Here is a 19,583-nt window from a genome sequence, read left to right as displayed (position 1 = left end):
ATCTATCCGACATTGGCATTTGGGAGTTACAGCAAAGTTTTTTCGCATACTGATCAGGCAGCTACATTAAACAGTTCGACAATCGTAACTGCAAAAAGGCAAACATTGTCAGCAATAACTATTCACAAATTATCAGGTTAGATCACTTCACGTGCGTGAGGGTGAGTGTCTCCTTGGTTCCTATCCCGCCATAATCTCGCTGATCCTAACGACGAGTGGCAGCACACTATATATCGATGACCAATTCGGTTATACGATGCGGCAACAGTGCATCTGAGATCGAAGACTACGATAGACATCAAGCGGCACTTCTTTCTAGGGGACAAAAAAAAGAAGTCAGCTAAATTTTTACACTGGTAAAACCATCCGTTACAGTGAGAAATAAGTCGCGTCCCGACACCGCAAACCTCGCCAAGGAAGGAATCATGCCTTTCTTGTCCCACAAGCGGGAGAACTAGGGCGAATCTTGCGTTAAGGGGCAATGGCTTATCGGGAACGGATTAATGATTCTTCTTCTCTGCACGAGGGCTAGTGCCATCCCGCTTTCTAGTCACACGGTGGCGGCATGAAAAGGTGGGCAGACATATAGAGGCGCAGGCCATATGCAATTAACCAAATTTAGGCGAAGTAGTTCAGTAATGCTTCCAGCAGAAAAATAATCCCATGCCATCTCCATTAACGTGAAACCTGAGGAGGAGAGAAGCATGTTGTGTATAAGTGTATTCTTGGCGCCTTGACGCTTTTTCCAACGCAGACGAAACCGTTTGGAGGTAGAGGTATACAGATTTGCTGTAAAAGTATCTTGTCTTTCAAGCACGAAGCTCTCTAGCGCAAGGCGTAAACGAGTTTACCTTTGTTTTTTTAGTAGCGAGAGGTGTAAAGTTTCCCGAGGTTCTAGTACCTTGACTACATGAGACGACGGTTACGACGACGACATGAGACGCCAACAGCCTTAGCCTCTAATTGACAGCTCTCCGACGCTATCAGCTTTTTCTCAGTAGCAATAGAACATTGTATTCGTTGCATTTTGGCCACGGGCTACATTAATAAGGCCCAGCCCATCCAGATTCCGTCTTGCCTATCGTCGTTCACTCATTTCGTCATTTTATTATGAAGCCTAAACTTCGAGAAATCGTACTTCCTGCAGCGTAAAACAACGTTTCTCAAAAGCATAAGAACCTGATTAGGCTGAATGTTACTTTCTCACAACATAGCATTGAAGTGCACATTTTCTGTAACAAGCGTGAGGATCCCGCACTCCTATTGGGAGGCAACTCGCCAACAGAAAAAAAAAAATCTGCTGTGAGAAATAGGGATGGATAAAAAGCAGAACCCTTGCAATGTCTTGTGCACAGTCTTTGCTGCGTTTGTTTCATTCCCTGGTTTCTTTCATTCTCACGAGAAAGGAACCAATAAAAGTGTATAGGTACTAACTATCACAATTTTTTTTCACTCACTAGCAAGAAGCGTTTGGCAGCATATTTAGCAAGCTACTTTTGTCTGTGCTCGCAACTTAGCCCATTTTCATTTTGGAGCACTCGAAACGGTCTTAACGTTATTTATGCCCACCGTGCGGACGCCTGCAGAGCAGTCACAGCGAAACACGCCTAACAGACGCCTTTCTGTCTCTCAGAAATGTGCCCGCAAAATTTATAATCCTTAATAATTGCATACACAACGGGCAAATGTTTTATTTACACCGTGTTTCTTCTCACCTCCTTATGAACCAAATAAGAAAATTGATATCCCGGTTTACATTATCCACCGCAGCACGCGAAAAATGCACAGTAAACATATTTTTTCACACGACAGCCACAGGAGCATAACAGTGCCTTCATTTAATCTAAACATGGGTGCGGTTCAGACATGTCTTCCCTAGGGGTCTTTCCCATCTCTAAAAACCACATGCGGCCTAACACAAAACAGGTGCTTCAGGCTTTAAAATAAATAATCAACATGCCATTCGTCTAAAAGAGCATAACGGCATGCATACGGGCGAAGTTTCATTATTCGTGCAAGCTTATGCTAGGAAATGAAGTCAGTGGGCCTTACCAAGGTTCGTTGAGTCTTGCTGCGATCCGAAGCGTGAATCCTTTGTGCGCAAATGCAACGTCGAGTTGCAGCAATCCGTCTCAGGTCGGGGATTACGACAGCCATAAAGCGGCATTTTTTTTTCACTCAGAAATAAAAAAACAATTAAATAACCTAACTTATTCAACTGGTAAAACCTTTTGTCACTGTGAGAGAGAAGTCGCCGCCCGGCAGCGTAAACCTCGCAGTGCGTCATAATGAACAGCGAAAACCACTGCTTTCTGAACAACACCGAACTCTGCAGTGACTAAGCGCTTTCCTCACTACGGCCTTAAATTAACGCATTCCTTTCCTAGTCTTAGGAATGCGGAAGTGTCGTGAAGCGGCAATAAATAGCACGAAGCGCGTAGGAAAAAAGGGCCATTCAGGTACTTTATCTGCAAGAAAAGGAAATTCCTGTTTCAAGGCTTGGCTAAGGTTCACATAGGTCAGCTTTATTCTGGCACGCTTTCTTTGTGTTTCCCTTGAGACATACGAGACGCTGCGGAATGTCTATTCGCCAAAATAGGTCATTCTATGTTCCTGATTGTAGATTTTTTTTACTCCGCCGCACTCCAGGGAAAGAAAAACATCGTCATAGCCGAATTTTTGTGGCATTCTTGCAGCGTTTAACAAAAGAGACAGCATCCATTAGACTGGACTGTCTTTTATGCGGTTTTCAAAGTGCCTTTGTTCTGAGATAACAACTACAAAGCAACAAAACATTTTCTTATAAACCTGCAACTCATTCTTAAGAATTTGTGTAGCAAATGTCAGTTGTTTTGGTGTCAGCTACGTAATGCAATCCACCGTCATCTTTACGTTCGCAATAAAATTGAAGAATTTGTTTTTCTTTCTGAATTACAGCGCGCTTTCTTGGGTAGCCTATGCATTCGTGTTTGTTTTCTGTTCAACGCTCCTCTCTAAAGGGACCCTGCAACGCTTTTTTCAACTTTTTCTGAAATCTTACAAGATTGCAGAACGTTGTCACCCAACACACCCAGTACCTAGATTAGGGGGTCGCAAAGTACCTCATCAAAAATTACTGCTCTATACCCATCAGATAACTTGGAAACTCGCTCAAAATATTTTTTTTCTTTCTTTCCCGGTGTTGACGTCCTTCGACGGCTCGAATTACGTCACTGAGGCTATGTAGCGTCTGTTGGCCGGTTTTCCTTCAGTTGCAGCAATGAACGCTTTTCGATAGCAACTTTAAAAATAAATCCACAAAAACAAAGCGGAAACGGAAGGCGTATCTGGTGCGACGGGCAAATCACGCAGCGCCGCTCCGTGCTGGCGATAACTGTAGCTTTCGCAGTGGTTCCAGACGGGAAGGAAAGGGTGAAAGCGTTTATCGAAAGTGTTGCAGAGTCCCTTTAAGCGTTTTATAACGATGAGAGTTCCACGTGCGTATTTGTCTGTATGCGCAAGAAAATCGCGACAAAGCGTGAGGAGAGCAATGACAGCCACGTGGAGAGCAGACACTGAAGACCGCTGAGATTATCAACTATTAGTGACCTTAATTACGCCAGTGCATTAACCGATTACTGAAGTGATTTTTGTCAGAAGCGGCAGAAGCGGATGTCCTTACATATGTCGGCCATCAACGTGCGTTGAATGATAATTGTGCCGCGCACGCACATGCTGTGATTCAAGAAGTTCTGCCAGTACTCAAGCGATTTAATGTTTGAGGCCCCGACTGCGACTGACAGAAAAAAAACCGTTTTGAACTCACCCTGCCCATAAGGCACGTGTGCGCAATCTGAATTTCATTCCACGACCGTGGTTTAAAAACCTTTATTAGTAATCCGGCACGTGCGTTTCGTCGCGCAGAGTACCTTAGGGGGGAGCGACATTCGCGAGCGCCGTTTATGTTTTCTGTACACCAGCTAACACAGCTTGACCGCTCAGAAGTTCTCGAGTATATTTTTCTGTAATCGGCGTGGTATAGGCGTGGATCTTGAGTAATCGCGCCACATCCGGCTCCCGGATTTATAATGTCTTTTCTTTTTCTTTTTTTGCGTGGACTACCCTGCTCCCTTCTTGCGTACCAGAGAATGACGAGTCAGAGAGGGAAACGAACAATATCAATGACTGCTACTTCTTCTGTTCTCATGCCATCAAAGTTTGTGGCTGTCAATCCGGGACATTTAAACGGATGACGAATCTACAATGCAGGCTTTTCTGTGTTTTTTTGTTTTTTGTTTTTTCAGAGGCGCCGCAAACTTAAGCCGAGCCATGAAAGCCTAAACCGCCCAAATTTACATGGGCTTCGCTCTCCAGACTGCAAACGACTGAAGTGTTCTTCCTTGCGAAACTGGGCCTCTGTTTATCATTACTGCCATGACGTTTCTTTGTTGCGTTCCTGACAGCAACCCGCGAGTCACCGTGAAAGCCAAGCCCTTGGCAGTGAGAACGACCACAAGCTTCGGTTTTCAATGCATGGTTGCCGCGCGGAATGCACGGTTGGCCTGCAATGAACGCTTGACATAGCCGCTCATATCCGGTGGGAGAAAAAGGAAGGGGGGGGGGGGGAGGTGCAACACGACGTTTGCGCATGAATGTCACTTACACGAAGAACTCTTTGCACGTGGGCACCCACCGCTGATTCCGTTGAGGTGGGGGGGTGGGGGGGGGGGGGGAGTTCCCCGCAACTTATTCGCTCCTTAAGGCACCGGTTCGATACCTTCAGCATGCACATGTTTAGAGACTGAATGATTTTTCGCTGTCTTTCGGCACGTGGCTCGAGTTCCCTGAGTGGAGGGCACAGAAAAGCGATGGTTGCATCTCATACGATGTCCGTTCCACCGCAAATGGGATGGCGCGAACTTTTTATGGATGCTTTGATTGGTCGTTTTTTAGGTAATGCAAAGATCAGCAATGTGGAATACATTACTCTGGTCTTGGACGCAAAAATGAAAAGGAAAAAGAGAGTATATAATTTGGTGCGCCGAGCACTGATTGCCGGGAATTATGAAGCACAGTAAACTTGTAGGAGACTGGTTGTGTTGCGATCGTTACGTGACTGTCCCTCTTTTTTTTATTTATGCGTAAAAAAGCAAAAACGCCCGTGTGTACGAGATTTCGGAGCACGTTCAAGATTCCCAGGTGTTCAAAATTAATCCGGAGCCCTCCACTACGGCGCGCCTCATCGCCTGCGTTGCGTATGCGCGTTAAACCGCACAATCAACCAATTTATGCCTAAAACTCTCATTCATGCATAAGTACGCGAATTTCCCCGTCAAACTCAGCGCGTAAAGCTTTAAGGCGTACCACAAGAAATCCAGTACTTGCTCAGCAACAACTTGCAATGTTTGCAATACGGCTACGGGAAGCAATTAAATGCCATTTTGATTCCATAAAAAAAAAATTGTTGTAATACTCGATCGGTAACACGGCGGACGTAGATTTCACAATCACTTCGACGCATCAAAACCACTTTTTCATTTTATTTAAACGATACGCGTACAACTAAAGGTTATCATTTGTCTCTTCAATTTGCCTTGTACTAAACGTACCTTTTGGTGCAGGGATCTCGGTCGTCTCGGTTGTTGCTTCCTGTGGAACGATGCTACAAGCTTCTGGCATGCTTTCTTAAGGCAGGCATGGGGCCCGGTGGCGCATGCTTTTTCTACAGGGGTGACTCGCAGTAGAACAGGCAGGAGGGGAACTGCAAGGCGTGCTTTTATCTCCACGTGCTTCGTGATGAAACAACCACCAGGCCTATGTTGTGAAGGAGAAGAATGTGACATTCGCTATAAGAAAATAATAATGTTTGGGGAAGAGCCTGAACACTCAGGGCGTATGAAACTCCATCAACCTTGCGGCACATTTTTCGAATGATCCTAACTCTCTATTTTTATGATAAATTCAATCTAATTCGATTCATTTTATTTACAAGAAAAAAATACAAATTCTGGTGGGCTTCTCAGGCTAAAATCTTTTTTTAACACAGCTAAACAAGGCCTGTGAACCCGTAACAAGGCGGTGACTTTGTAACAAAATAACAGTAAAGCACAGCCCCACCTGTATTTATGGTTTTCTTGCCTGGTTTGGTGTTTTCTGCGCTTTTCAGCCGTTCTTTACTTCAAAAACCGACACTGTTCATAAGTCGCGCGTGAAGTGCAAATTCTAGCCCTCCTGATACAAGCCGCTTCTTAGTACTGTCGGTAGAGCACACTCGGAACTGCGAGTACGCGTACGTGTGGCGTTAGCACTAAATCTGCAAGAAGAGATGTACCCCGTTCTTTTCGCAGACGCCTCCGGCGTTCTTCAGGTCGCCGGTCCAGGCGAGCCCCAGCGTCCCGCCCTCGAAGTCGCGGTAGGTGAACATGTAGGCCAGGCAGAAGGCGTCGTAGTCCTCCTCCGAGAAGAGCTCGAGGAACTTCTCGACCCCGTAGTTGCCCGGGAAGCGGTACTCGTGCTCGCGCAGCGCCTCCATCGTGTGCACCTTGATGCGCTTGATCAGGAAGGAGATGTTGTCCGAGCGACCGTCCTGGTCGAAATCTGCAGCGACGGGAGTCACGTGAGCACCCTGCTGTTCTACCCGTGTTTGTTAAAAAAATTAGCAATGGCTTAGCTCGGCTACGCCAGGATATACGTAGCATGAGCTAAAGTTCAGCTAGTTATTCTTAGCTTTCCTGGTTGTCTAGGATTAGCTGATTATCATGCTTACTGCTGCTTCAATGACACACACACGGTATACGTATTATGTGACACATGTACGTTTATCTAGTGGCCCCGACGCAGCGTCACCAATCGCCCCAGAGCTAAGCTAGTTCCACAGGCGCACGCCGGTGTTGCTGCGACGCACAAGCCATCGGTTCCACACCCGGCCACCCCTCGCATGATCATCAAGTAAACCGGACCGCCACGTGCTGAACGGAGGTCGGCGAAGACGCTGGGTGCGTGGGATGTGTGAGAGACGCCGGGCAGCGAGCAACGTTATGTGCACCGTGTGACGTCACCGCTCCTCGCGCATGCGGGGCACGGCTCTCCAGGAGCCACGCGAAACTCCTCAACCTCGGCCAGTGTAGCTCACGCTACAAAAGTACCCGCCGAACGAAATACAACCTGACCTTTAAACAAGTTATTTCTACTCCAAAAGGCAGCGAAAGCCTTTATTAAAGAAATAAAAGATTTAGATCCAGGCCTGCGAGTGAAGAGAAAACAAATTATGTTTAAGTTATATCAGGATGTCCGAAGTGCCTCATCTAGGCGCGGGGTACCTACTTAAGCCTATCACTCGACTCGCCAAAAGAAGTGCTAGCTAGCTGCAAGCTCGGTTTTGACTGTAGTGAGTGGAAATAAACTGTCACAGGGCAGCGCGGTGAAACCAGAGAGCCCAAATCAAACACGCTCCTTTCATGGTGACCCACCTGTGGTCTTGTAGATGGAGTTGACCTTCTGGACGTGCCGTGTCATGGTCTCAATGCAGGCCTCCTCAGAGCCCATCCTCTGGTAGAAGAGGTGGTCCGCCTGCAGGTACAGCATGCACGTGGTCTTCTTGGGGTCGATCACGACGTTCTTGGCCGGCTGGTCGCTGCCGGCAGCCCACTGGGTGCGCTGCACCGACCGGATGCCCAGCGCCGCGGAGTCCGGCTCCGGAGGCTCGAGGTCCTTCTGGCTGTAGTGGGCCGCGTCGCCGTCCCTCCACATGAGCGGAGGCTCTGCTTCGCCGTAGTGCTGCGAGGGAGCGTGAAAGTGAGTTCAATCCATTTTACGGAGCGCCTGTCTCGAACATCGGGCAATGCATTTGCTTGAGCCTTTGCGTTAGCCTCTCGCTTCACAGTTAAGTCGTACATGCCGACAATGGCCCTGGTATACTTGCTTTAGATCTTGTCTCATCCAAAACGGTTCTCAGAAGGACGGCGCGGGGCCTTTAAGTAGTGTAATGCGATAGCGCAGTGGTGACAAGGATAAAGGAGTCACGGGGTCCCTCTTGGAGTCGGGATAACCGCTATGCATTGCACGTCGCGTTCTAGACGACGCACTGAGGATGCCCTTATCGGCGTTCTTTTAGCAAATCGAGCTTATTACCGAATTGGCCCTTCACTGTACGCTCCAACTTTTGCGCGGCTAAAAGCAAATGCCAAAGGGACAGCAAGAAGGTCCTGCCTGCCTTTTTTCTCCTCGTAAAATTAGCCGCACTGATTCCGGAATATTGTTGCTCGTGAGGCATGAAAACGTAAATACAAACTATACTAAAACCATGAGGAGACGTTTTTTAAGTTGCCGGGGAAATGGAACGTCAGATCCAGGAAGCTTAAAAACCGGTACCTATCGCGGCAGCACTACAGATGACACCAATAAGCAACTGCGGCATATTTATTTATTTTAGGTTTAATTTCAGTTCATTCAACTACCTGAAACACTATAATGATAACTCGTGGTGGCTACCTGTCGCTTGAATTCAATATTGAACAAAAGCTTTTTTTTGCGCATCCAGGAGCCACGTTAGATGAATTTGGTTATTTTCACGTGACGCTTAAATGAAACGTTCAACAGTGCAGCTTTTTTTTTTTTCGATCAGTCGCAGCCCTTTTTTGTTGTCTCTGTAGAATTTCAAATCTCAACCGGAGCTCTTGGAGATACCGAGCACCGCGTCAACGCCCGTCAACGCGGACGCTGCGTGATCACTTATTTTTCGTCCTTGCGAGAGTGCGTACAAGAAGCTTGAGAGGCAGGAGCTTTTACAGGCGAACAGATGAAAGCAAATCAAGCATTGCCTAAGGACACCAGCCCTCATCGGCGACGTGCAGCCGGTTTAAGTCCCCACGGCCGTATACCCTTGCTCGCAGTAAGACCAGAGCAGCCCCTACACTGTGTGAGAAACATTTAAAACTGGAACGTAAATCATCGCACCGTTACAAAGCATCTCGCAGTGCGGTGGCCAAAAAACAAAACAGAAAAAAGAAAGCCCTAGTCTCAAGAGAAAAGAGGTAATTTGTTTTAAAGGAGTAGGAAGCAGTTCGGCTACATCCATAAAAACTTCACGACAGTCATTCAAGAGTGAAACAGGTACGAGTTAGCAACGGCACTAAATGTCTTTTTACTTTGTAATGGCGCTCTTCGAGCGCTAGCCGTATATTTTAAATTATTTCTAAGCAAGCCAATTTTCGAGAAGGCGCAGGTACGGTTTACCTGGTCGCCAACGTCGCTCTGTCGCCTTCGCCGCCTCCTTCGGCGCAAGTCGTCGTCCTGATCGCCACTGATGCCGGTGCTCCACGGGGCGCCGTTCCCGACGTGAATCCCATCGTCCTCCCGCCTGCCGCTGCCGTCGCTCATCCTGGCGGGAACATGGTCGTTATCGCAGCTGGGTTTAGGTACGTGGCAGTAGGACTGGTTCGTCGGGAACTGAACGTCCGAGCCCTTGTACATGACGGAATGAAAGTCCTGCGGCTCGTCGAAGTAGCGGCTGGCGGGCTCGACGAAGAACTCCTCCCCGCTGTGCACTGAGATCACTCCGTCGAACAGCCCGTCGGTCGTGATGAGGCCTTCGACCGAAGACTCCTCGTCCTCTGCGCGGAAGGGCACGTGTTCACCAAGGGGTACGCGCGAGAACGAGAGTTAGGCATTTATTCGGATGCAAAGCCCTCGATCCGAGATAGGGCGCCAAAGGGGCCATGAAGCAAAGCACAATTTGGTTCAACTTGAAAGAACTAGCCTTCCATCACTCACTCAGCTCTGTACTCCATCCTCGAAAAATCTTTTTAAGAGAAAAAACTGTCGTTGTTTGCTCTGTCATGGGAATCGGTAAAACACGAAAGTGAAATGTGCAGCGAAATCTGGCGCTGAGCATGATTGATTTGCGGGTCGGCGGCTGTCTTCTGGGCGTGTTGGAGAGCGACGTCCTGCTGGCGGTCGCTTCGGCAAAGGTGTACTGGCGTCATTTCCGCGACGGATATGACGTTAGTGAAATCTTGGTATATACCGGCATAAAACACTTTCGCGTTAAATTATAAAACCCGAAAACTAACAACCCTAAGTATAACGTACTCTTTAGTCCTAAAGGTTGCTTCCCCGCAAGACGACCCTGCGTTCAGGGGTGCACCCTTCACAGGCCGCTTGTTTCGTTGTACTGACGTCATTTCCATGCCGGATATGAGGTCAAGTGAAATCGTGTATCCCGGAATAAAACACTTTCATGTTAAAAACGTAAAAAAAATGTTGGAACATGTTCAAATTTTGTGATACGCTGACGCAATATGGGACGCAGCGACGCAACAAAGGCCTGTACTGAAAGCTGATAGCTATGCCAATATTTATCGCCGTAGTTATCAGTGGGCGTAGTTATCATCGGCGTAGTTATCATTAAACACCAACCATCATGATTAGTTATCAGTGGGTTCACTGCACGTGAGCGCTTAATCGTTACGATCCGACGGAACTAGAGGCCGCACTATACAATCGCCCAGTCATCTTTCCGGGTGGTGGTTTTGGTCGGCGTTCGCCAGTCGCACAAACAAGATTCAATGGCGTCACAAAGAGACATTGACACAAAGTGGCTGGCGTGTTGCCGCTGCTTCATCCGTTTTCTTTAATACCTCGATTACTTGTTTAAAGCTTGCGTAAAAATTGGTATCATGGTTATATTAACTGTAGTGTCGCGTCTGCGACGGCGCCGAGGGGCGGAGAGAACGAACGTGCACTAGGGTTGAAGAGTCAAGCCAAAGGGTTAATTTATTCAGACTGACGTCACATGTATACCCTGGAGTAAGTCCCCTGGTGGTAGAACCATCAACATCGAAACCGAAAGCGAAACTGAAACCGAAACCCCAGATACTACAGGAACCAAGCAGTCTTTTTAGTGAACAAAACTTGAACTTTGAATTGGCCCCCTGAAGTTAATCTCATTCAAGAAAGACGGTGTCCAAACGCCTTGACGAAATCCACAAAAAGAGAGTGAAAATATAGTTTACCGGTATTCCAGAATCAAGAGTGCAGAGCGAATGATTTGTGAACGTCAACATCTGAGGTTCGCGTGAAGCCCATTTTCTAAAACAATTTCCGGAGACGGTAAGGTAGAGATCAGCCTCGACAAGGACTATCAAGGTGTGAGTAGATGAGATGTTCCAATAATTTAGATGGTACGCTGATCTAAGAAATTGTTTTGTAGTTAGATGGATTATATCTGTCACCCGATTGTGAATAGGAACTATACTCCTTACCTTGTAATCGCTCGGCATGAGACAATATTGTAATAACTGCGAATCTATTTCGCGTAGTATAAAATATAAGTAGACAACTGTACTTTTTAGGAACTTAGCATTAATGCAATCGACGCCCACAGAAGAAAGTTTCAGCGATACGATATAACTTAACAGCACTACAAACCAATATAAATTCAATGCAGCGGCGGTAAACCAGCATCATCAATACGTGGTCAGAAAGAAAATCTAGTTAGTAAAAAAAAAAGAGGCAAACAAGTCATTAATCCCTTCGCGACAGTCATCGCGTATAATGGCGACATTTTCTAGCCACGCGACTCTATTGAACTCCATCTTGCGCCGTTTACCGCATTCTAGAATTTTGGCAGATCATCTCGAAGCAAAGTTGGTGTGTCGAAAAAATGGTTCCCTGACTGAGCGAATACAATGCGCATGTCATGTACAAATTCACTTTTATTGCCTAGCAAGAGTCGCTTATATAAAACATTCCCTTTTTAAAACCTATGGTCCGATCTCTTGCTTACTCGACGGTTGGTACGTTATTAAAGTGATTCCTCATATCCATTATGAATACACGAACTATGAATAAAAAGGGGGTACATAAGATTCGCTCTTGAATCTTTGCAGAAGCGACCGCCCACGGAACAAATACTCTCCAATCTTTATCTAACATTACGAGACTACAATGGAAGGCATTGGGCGTCTTTGTACGTATCTTGAGAATGCAGGAAAGCGTGCAACCATTAATTATTGAGAGATGGTCTTTTCTCACGGGTTTCGTGCACGTACCAGACACCGTAAATTAATGAATGGTGTGGTCACCGTTTTCGTACCGGGCCCTTCCTGTTCTACCTTGCGATAAACAATTTTTGCGTTTTGTATGGTAAATATTTGGTCTAATTATCCTCTGCTTTTCTTTTTCTTTGCGCCAGTTTCTGGTCTTTGTTCGTGTGAGTTTGATCTTCATTTTACGCATGTGTTTGAATTCGAAATAAAGTGCAGTTTTTTTTTCCCCTGCTAAACGTATTCGCCAATGAAGTGGCTCAGCTATTCATTACCTTGAACTCTCCAGGGCACAATAAAATATATTCTGTTCGGACTAATCCACGATGTGCGGCCACATTTTTAATGAAGTTTTCACGATCGGGCTGGTCGGAACCGTGAAAAAGTAGCTATTAATATGCAATGTTAGATTCCTAATTAATTAACGCCAGAGTTCTGGTTTGTAAGGCCTCCTCGCTGTTATTCACTCGCCCACAAAACGGTGACGAGTGCTTGCTTCGCGCCGAGGTATTTTCACGCAACTCCTTTATGCAAACGGCGCGATCTAAAAGTGCATCGATGAGAAACGGGTTGTTCTTTACGAGTCATGTCGTTACACTATAGCAACGGCTTTACTAGTCATAATGTGCTCCGGAGAGGATTGCCGTGATTTCAGCTATTCTTCTCTGGAGCTTAGGCTCGGTTTTAAGGTAACACCTTATTGACCAATATAAACTCTAGTAGCGTTTATTTTTCGAAGACTGTCATTCGAACGTTCCTTCGTAATAAACCCTACCACACATATTCATCAGACGGCGAGTAGCGCCAATAATATTCTATAGTTTAAGCAAACTTGTTCACACCAACGAACCGTGATATGGAAGTATTGATTTGTTTTTTTGTTTTGTTTTTTCTATCCTTGGGACAGATACGTACACGCTCAACTGACGGGGTCGTGGATTTTGCAAAGGGCTATCGCGAGCCCCATCGCCTGCGCTAATAGGCTTTTTAAAGCCACAATACCGCGTAAGCAGAATGTATTGTCGGCTTCTTCGCCTTGGCCAGCCGAGGAAATACCGAGGAGGGAAACCGTTCGCGCACGGGTACGCCGGAAGTCGGATGCAGCGCCTACTGACGCCGTTCTTTGTTTGGTTAGCGCACGAGGTTGCCCGCTCACGCTCCCTGGTGGGGAAAAGCAGAGCAGCCGAGAGGCGGGAGGGCGAGTGGCGCCGCCTGGCGCGCTCACCTTCGATGTATCCCTTGAGGACGTTGGAGGTGTCGTAGGAAATGGGTCCCCTGCTGGACGACTCGAAGGCCACGTCGGGGCTGAACACGCTCGTGTCCCGCTTCATGCGGAGCTTGAACAGCCTGCGACGACAGGGCAGAGCACACGCGGTCGCCATCTTCTTCTTCTCCTCTATACACAGGAGCGCTGCTTGCACTCGGCGCGCACGTTTGTTTTCGCTGCTGTCACATTATGTCCCTCCATATATCTCTTTTCCCACGAGTACTCGTCGGGAACTTTCCTTTGTTTTTCTTTTGTCGTTCTTTTTTGCAAGCGAGAGCGAAATCATGCGGCGCTGCGTAGCAGGAAGGAAGAGGCAAGCTCTTTTTGTCGAACGTTTGGTGAACGAAGGAAGCAGCAGTCGCTTGGAGACTAATGGAAGAAGGACGAAGCTTAAACCGGCACAGCTGATGTCAAGCTGCGTGGGATAATCTCCCGCATTAATTTACTGGTGCGATATTACAACGCCTACGCTTTCTTATTATCCCGAGGGAACATTCGCAGGGAGAAGGGAGGGTTTTGCGCTCAAGGTACTCCTGGCCAAAGGGGTGCGCCGTAGTGGGGCGCCTCGGAATAATTTAGACCACGTGGACTGAGATCGTCACACATGGGAGTTTTTGTTTCCCGCCTCCATCAGAAAAACGGCAGCCGCGACCGGGATGGAGCCCTTGGGCACCATAGCGCAACTCCTAAACTTGTTGGCAATGAGCCACGGTGAGTTGCCTCAGGTGAGTTGCCTCTATGAAATGGTTTTGGTTTGGATGTCCGTTGGCCCAAGCACAGTGCGTCTAATACATTGGGATAAGGTGAACTTGCGCCTGAACTTATTTCGCTCAGACTTCACCTCGAGCGCTCTCCTGTGGAATAGGACTGTTACAAAGGCGGACGGAAGGCAGCTCAATAATATCCACGGTGCACTTCCTTTCCAATTCTTTTCCCTCAAACCACAAACTACAACAACGAAAGCGCCCTACGTTTTCTCTTTTTATTCTGTCATCGTAATTACTATTTTTCTCTGCGTGCTCGTGCTAAATAAAGAAAACGGTAAAACAAGGCAAGATCGACAAAGAAACACAACAAATACATTGAGCTAATGATATCTTGAAAAAGATGCGGGCTGTCCTACTGTGATGAAAGCATCCACATAATTGGAGAGAAGTGGTAATCTCCGACAAGCAAGTTTTTTTAGAAACTGAAATTACGCACTTACATGACACACCTTATGATCGTATAGCCAAGTACTTAGTTGGAAGCATGGTCATTAAGCGGTACTTCTGGATGCTCGCCGACGCCACCAGGGATAGTTAATTCAACGTGTAATTGTCTCTGGCAAAGCTTTCCCCATCAGCATGAACACGAAGCACTGAATGCTGCTGCTGATTGATAAGGTTGTCTATCTTGAAACATGTACTGCCAATACGAAGCGAACCAACGGTCAATTTTACATAAACTTGTTGGGTTCATTTTTATTTACATCATCTACGCCCATGCAAAAGAACTAATCTCCTGTTTCCGCAAGACCCAGAGTTGCTACTTGTAAGCCAGTTTTATGCGTGTTTGCCTTGGAAATCGTGCTAGTATAGCTGCATGTCATAAGAAAAGATAAAGTTAGAAAAACATGCTATGCGGGGTAGCCAAAAGCTTGTGGGTTTCAGTAACACCAACTTTATATTTAATAGCAGATATTTCTAACCTTACGGAGTAACCCAAGAAATCGAATGTTGCTAACACAAAAGTACACCATAACTCGTGGGAAATACCAAACTGTATTAAAGAAATATCAGTGGTTCCAGTATTCCCGGCCCAGTATTAAAAATAAATATTTTTTTTTTCTCAAGCACTGAAACGCACAAGAGCGGCCACTCCATATACAACTTTTTTTTAAAAAAAAGAAGCGGAGATTAAACATCCTTTCGAATCTCTCCAGAACCGCTTAGGGGTCACTGAACCCTTGGCAAATATTTGCACACTTTGGAGACCGTCTCCGCATCGTATTTGCCTGAAAATGATCTGCAGAAAACGTATTCAACACCACGCTAGCCAATTTTAGGGAAACGCCGAGGAAATCCCCCTTTATTTGTTTTGTTAAAGCTCACCGGTTATGCGCCGCAAATTCCAAGCGGATGTCCAGCTTAGGTGACCTCTTGCTTCGGTGGTGCTGGTCCCGGAAGGAATGGTGGTTGAAAAACAGGGGCTCAAAGTGCCGGATGTGGTCGCTCAGCACCACGCCTGCACAAAGAAGGGACAAGGGAAAGAGGGAAAGAGATTTGAGGATGAGAGGAGAGATTTTGGCGGGAGAATTGAATGAAAAAATAAACGGAGTTTCAGGGAACTCCGGTGTTAGCGTAGCGCTACGAAGCTGAGCTGCACACGGTACAGCGACAAAAGACGTGAAAATTACGCTCAGGGCAAAGGAAGTACCAGAACAAAAGAACTTCAGTATAAAACAAGATTGCTCAAATTGAAGCTTTGGCGCGTTGCTACATTATGAAAGCAAAAATAGTACTATTGCGCCTGCTTGAGTTCTCTTCCTCGTGCTGGGTTTCTTTTTCTTTCAGCATTGTTTTTGCTTTCACAAAATAACACCGACATGGTGCTGCACCACACAAAACAAGCCGGAACAAGAGGTTCGCAGATCCTTGTTTTCAGTCTTTTCTTCTTAGCGACAATGTAATAGTCATTGATTGTAGGAGTTAACGCGCCCACGCTAAACAGGCGATGAGGCGCGCCGTAGTGGAGGGAATTGCATTAATTTTGACCCCCTGGGGACCTTTAACGTGCGCCGAAATCTCCAACACGGGGGCGTTATTTGCTTTTCGCCCCCATTCAATATAATAGTGAAAATTCGCAGATATGAGGCCTCAAACCTCACGTCCGTTATTAAACATTCCTTTCAACGTGCGGGCCTCAAACGCAGTCGTGGCGGAATAACTCGTAAGAAAACGTTTCTACGGAAGCACTGTTGAGAGCGCGAGGTTTGAGGGGAAGTGCAATCCCATCAACGCCGTAAAAATACTTGTATTCTTTCTGCAACATCATCGAGTAAAAAGGTAAACAAAAATAGGTTTTGAGAATTCGCCAAACAAACTGTTACTAAACCATCAATAGAAAAAAAATTAGTGGGAAAACAAATTTTCTTTCCCTTATCAAACTGGTTTTTTTTTTCTTTTTCTAAACAATTGAATAACAAAATATTTCATTATTTTCCCCAGAATTACGCTTCGAAACTGCGAAGGTGCACTTGGGGACAGAGAGGATGGCCAAATAAGACCGGAAAATGATAGCTGGGAAGATTTGCTGCTCTGGGAACGGCAATGGTCAGCGCGAATAAGAGCAGGATGTGATTCGTGAAACAGAAACCTCTAGGGCACGGTGATGCTTAAACAGATGAAATAGAGCAATAACCAGAATAATTATTGTGGTCTGACGAGACACCGACAACCGTTTCAGCGGCGAACAGTAAAACCAATTTAGGTCTGGGTTTCGAATGTCCAATTAACGTTTACTTCGTATTGCTCAGCCACGTGTAACACTAAACCCGCGGGAAACGTCAATAGCTGTCGCACAGGCGTACATCCCATAGTACAGAAAAAAAACTATATATATATATATATATATATATATATATAGAAAATAAGGGTTGACAGTCAAGAAAACCTCAGAAAGCAAAGGGGAGATTGTGGTGGGTCATAGAAACAGATGAAGAATTTTTTGAGTCAGAAAGAAAGTGGTGAAAAAATGCCCGCCGGGTGGGATCCGATCCGAATTCGAAACAGCCCCGCCGGTAGCGTAGTGGTTATCGCACCAGACCGGTATTCTGGAGGTCGTGGGTTCGGATCCCACCCGGCGGGCATTTTTTCACCACTGTCTTTCTGACTCAAAAAATTCTTCATCTGTTTCTATGACCCACCACAATCTCCCCTTTGCTTCTGAGGTTTTCTTGACTGCCAACCCTTATGCTGTCTTAATCCACCGAGCCCCTCATTTCCCAATATATATATATATATATATATATATATATATATATATATATATATATATATATATATATATATATATATATATATATATATATATATATATATATATATATATATATATATATATATATATAGAGAGAGAGAGAGAGAGAGAGAGAGAGAGAGAGAGAGAACGTTTATTGAAATTAAGGAGGCGCCGCTATTGTTAGTGGTGCCGCCCTCCTTCCAGGGCTTCAAACTCTTCTGCTTAATATGGGGGGTAGGAGACACCTGAAACTTATCAGTTGCTATACAGGCCCAAATGCGGCCTTTAAGAACGAAAGCTAAGAAATTCTGTGAGATGACACGTAGAACAAACTATTCTCAAACGTTTGAATAACTATTGTTCACATTTAGTTATAAACTATTGATTGCGGACGCACAAAGCGAACTCGCTTTTCGCAAAAAAAAAAAAAAGGAGCGCTAGAAAATGAAATGCCATCGCCAGTTTTCTAATCACAACACACCACGACAATATTCCATTCCACACGAAAAGGAAGCTAAAAGGGAATACAATAGCGTGGCGCTGAAGCCGAAGACTTGTTCGTGCCCGAGCACGCGATGCGGGGTACGAACACAACAAAAGGAGTCATGAAACGCGGCGACAACTTGAGACTCCTTTGTTTGTGCTCTCGTTCCCATTTATAAAGCGCGCTTACTTTTTTTGCTTCATTGCGATGATAACGGCCTCCGACCGGAACCCCTTGTTAGAGAACTACACCGTGATGGCTGAATAATTATACAGACACGAAGAAATATTCGCAAATTTGAATGCGGGAGAACAGCAGGAAAAACTCGGAAGCGCCTCGTCGCGAATCATTCAGCAGAACACGGAGGAAAACGGTAGCCGCGCTATATTAAATGTGAAAGAGTTCTTGCAAAAGAAAGACCGGAGTAATCATGGAGGGTATTTTCGCAATGAAAGCGACCCCCGACGACCTTTTGTTTGTTCTGCACGTTCCGGTGGGTCCAAATAAGAGCTCGGCAGTAGTTTCATCCGAAACGCGCTGTTTACACGTGGTGTACTCCTTTTGTTTCCCTTGTCCTCATTAGACGTCTATGCCCAGTGTCTGTCTAGCGCACCGTCCCAATTTTCTTCAACGAGCGAATGGCCCTGGTTGCGACAGAAAAAAAGTCCCCTTCCCTCGTATCCCGATCCCGTCAATGGCAGCGCTATCCGCAGTCGCGCTTTATTTCTTTGCGGTGAAGTCATTTCGACTACACCAACGACATGTGACGACGCACCGGTTTAATGCGAATGACTTTCACCTGGTTCCTGCTTATGCGAAAGCTCGCACACAGAGCAGTTCTGTGGACGCATTTAAGGCGCCTCTATGTAGGGCCGCCCGAGTAGATTTTCCCTTCACCTCCCCCCCCCCCCACCTCACTGTTGCCAAGGTGTACAGCCTAAACCTCTCTCTCTCTCTCTCTCTCTCTCTCTCTCTCTCTCTCTCTCTCTTCTCTCTCTCTCTCTCTCTCTCTCTCTCTCTCTCTCTCTCTCTCTCTCTCTCTCTCTCTCTCTCTCTCTCTCTCTCTCTCTCTCTCTCTCTCTCTCTCTCTCTCTCTCTCTCTCTCTCCCCCTCTCTCTCCCTCCCTCTCTCTCTCTCTCTCTAGTTAGTAGACATGACACTCGTCTCCCTTTTTCTCCTGTCTGGCACAGCAACAAAATCTCACGAGGAGGACAGATTGAAATGAAGCACTGAAATGAATTGAAATGGAGATTGAAATGAAGTACAGCGCTATGCTTTTTCAACGCAATCGCGACTTAGGAGTTTTCAGTAGATCTACAGTTAAACCTGGATGTAACGAACCTCTATCTAACGAATTCCTGGATTTAACGAAGTTTTTCAATTCCCCATTTCCAGCCCCATTGAAAACCACAGTTTGGCGACCTCTCTGTAACGAAGGCGTTGCGACGGTTAACAATGATGCAACGAATTCGCTACGCTGAGATGCCATTGTTTTTCGCACCTTTTCTGAAATACTGCCTGGAGAAATTCACTAATTTAGCGATCTTTAGCCACACCGCAAACTACCGTGCGTTTCCACTGCTATCTGTGGTGTCGGTGATGATTTCTGTTGCCAAAAAACAAGACGTTTTGTCTTTTCAAGAGGAAGTTCGCAATTTTAAATGCCGTGTCCGTCGGCGAGAAAGAAGAATGTCGCCGCTTGGTGCAGTATCCCAGCTAGCACCCTCTCAGCAATTCTGAGTGGGGGAAAAAAGCACCAGGTTGGTGAAAAGGCGTCGTTTCGGCACACGTTTGGTCCTTGAAACGG

The 19,583-nt window shown here is 46.1% G+C and overlaps 1 protein-coding gene across 1 annotated transcript in view; it reads right to left on the bottom strand.

Annotated features, from left to right (window-relative positions):
• LOC144178432 (disintegrin and metalloproteinase domain-containing protein 10-like) overlaps positions 1 to 19,583 on the bottom strand; it is a 167,212-nt gene that overhangs the window by 33,939 nt on the left and 113,690 nt on the right. The window contains exons 3-7 of the mRNA XM_077706285.1: positions 15,384 to 15,516; positions 13,249 to 13,370; positions 9,214 to 9,590; positions 7,449 to 7,755; positions 6,311 to 6,576 (exon numbers count right to left, since the gene is read on the bottom strand). Of these exons, the coding sequence (XP_077562411.1) occupies positions 6,311 to 6,576; positions 7,449 to 7,755; positions 9,214 to 9,590; positions 13,249 to 13,370; positions 15,384 to 15,516 (1,205 nt within the window). The remainder of the gene's footprint in view (positions 1 to 6,310; positions 6,577 to 7,448; positions 7,756 to 9,213; positions 9,591 to 13,248; positions 13,371 to 15,383; positions 15,517 to 19,583) is intronic.

This window comes from Haemaphysalis longicornis, unplaced genomic scaffold, assembly GCF_048455015.1.
Source record: "Haemaphysalis longicornis isolate Haplotype H1 unplaced genomic scaffold, Haemaphysalis longicornis Haplotype H1 scaffold_4, whole genome shotgun sequence".
NCBI classification, from domain to species: Eukaryota; Metazoa; Arthropoda; class Arachnida; order Ixodida; family Ixodidae; genus Haemaphysalis; species Haemaphysalis longicornis.
The sequence above is the reverse complement of the archived record's forward strand: the minus strand, read 5'-3'. Positions and strand labels throughout refer to the sequence as shown.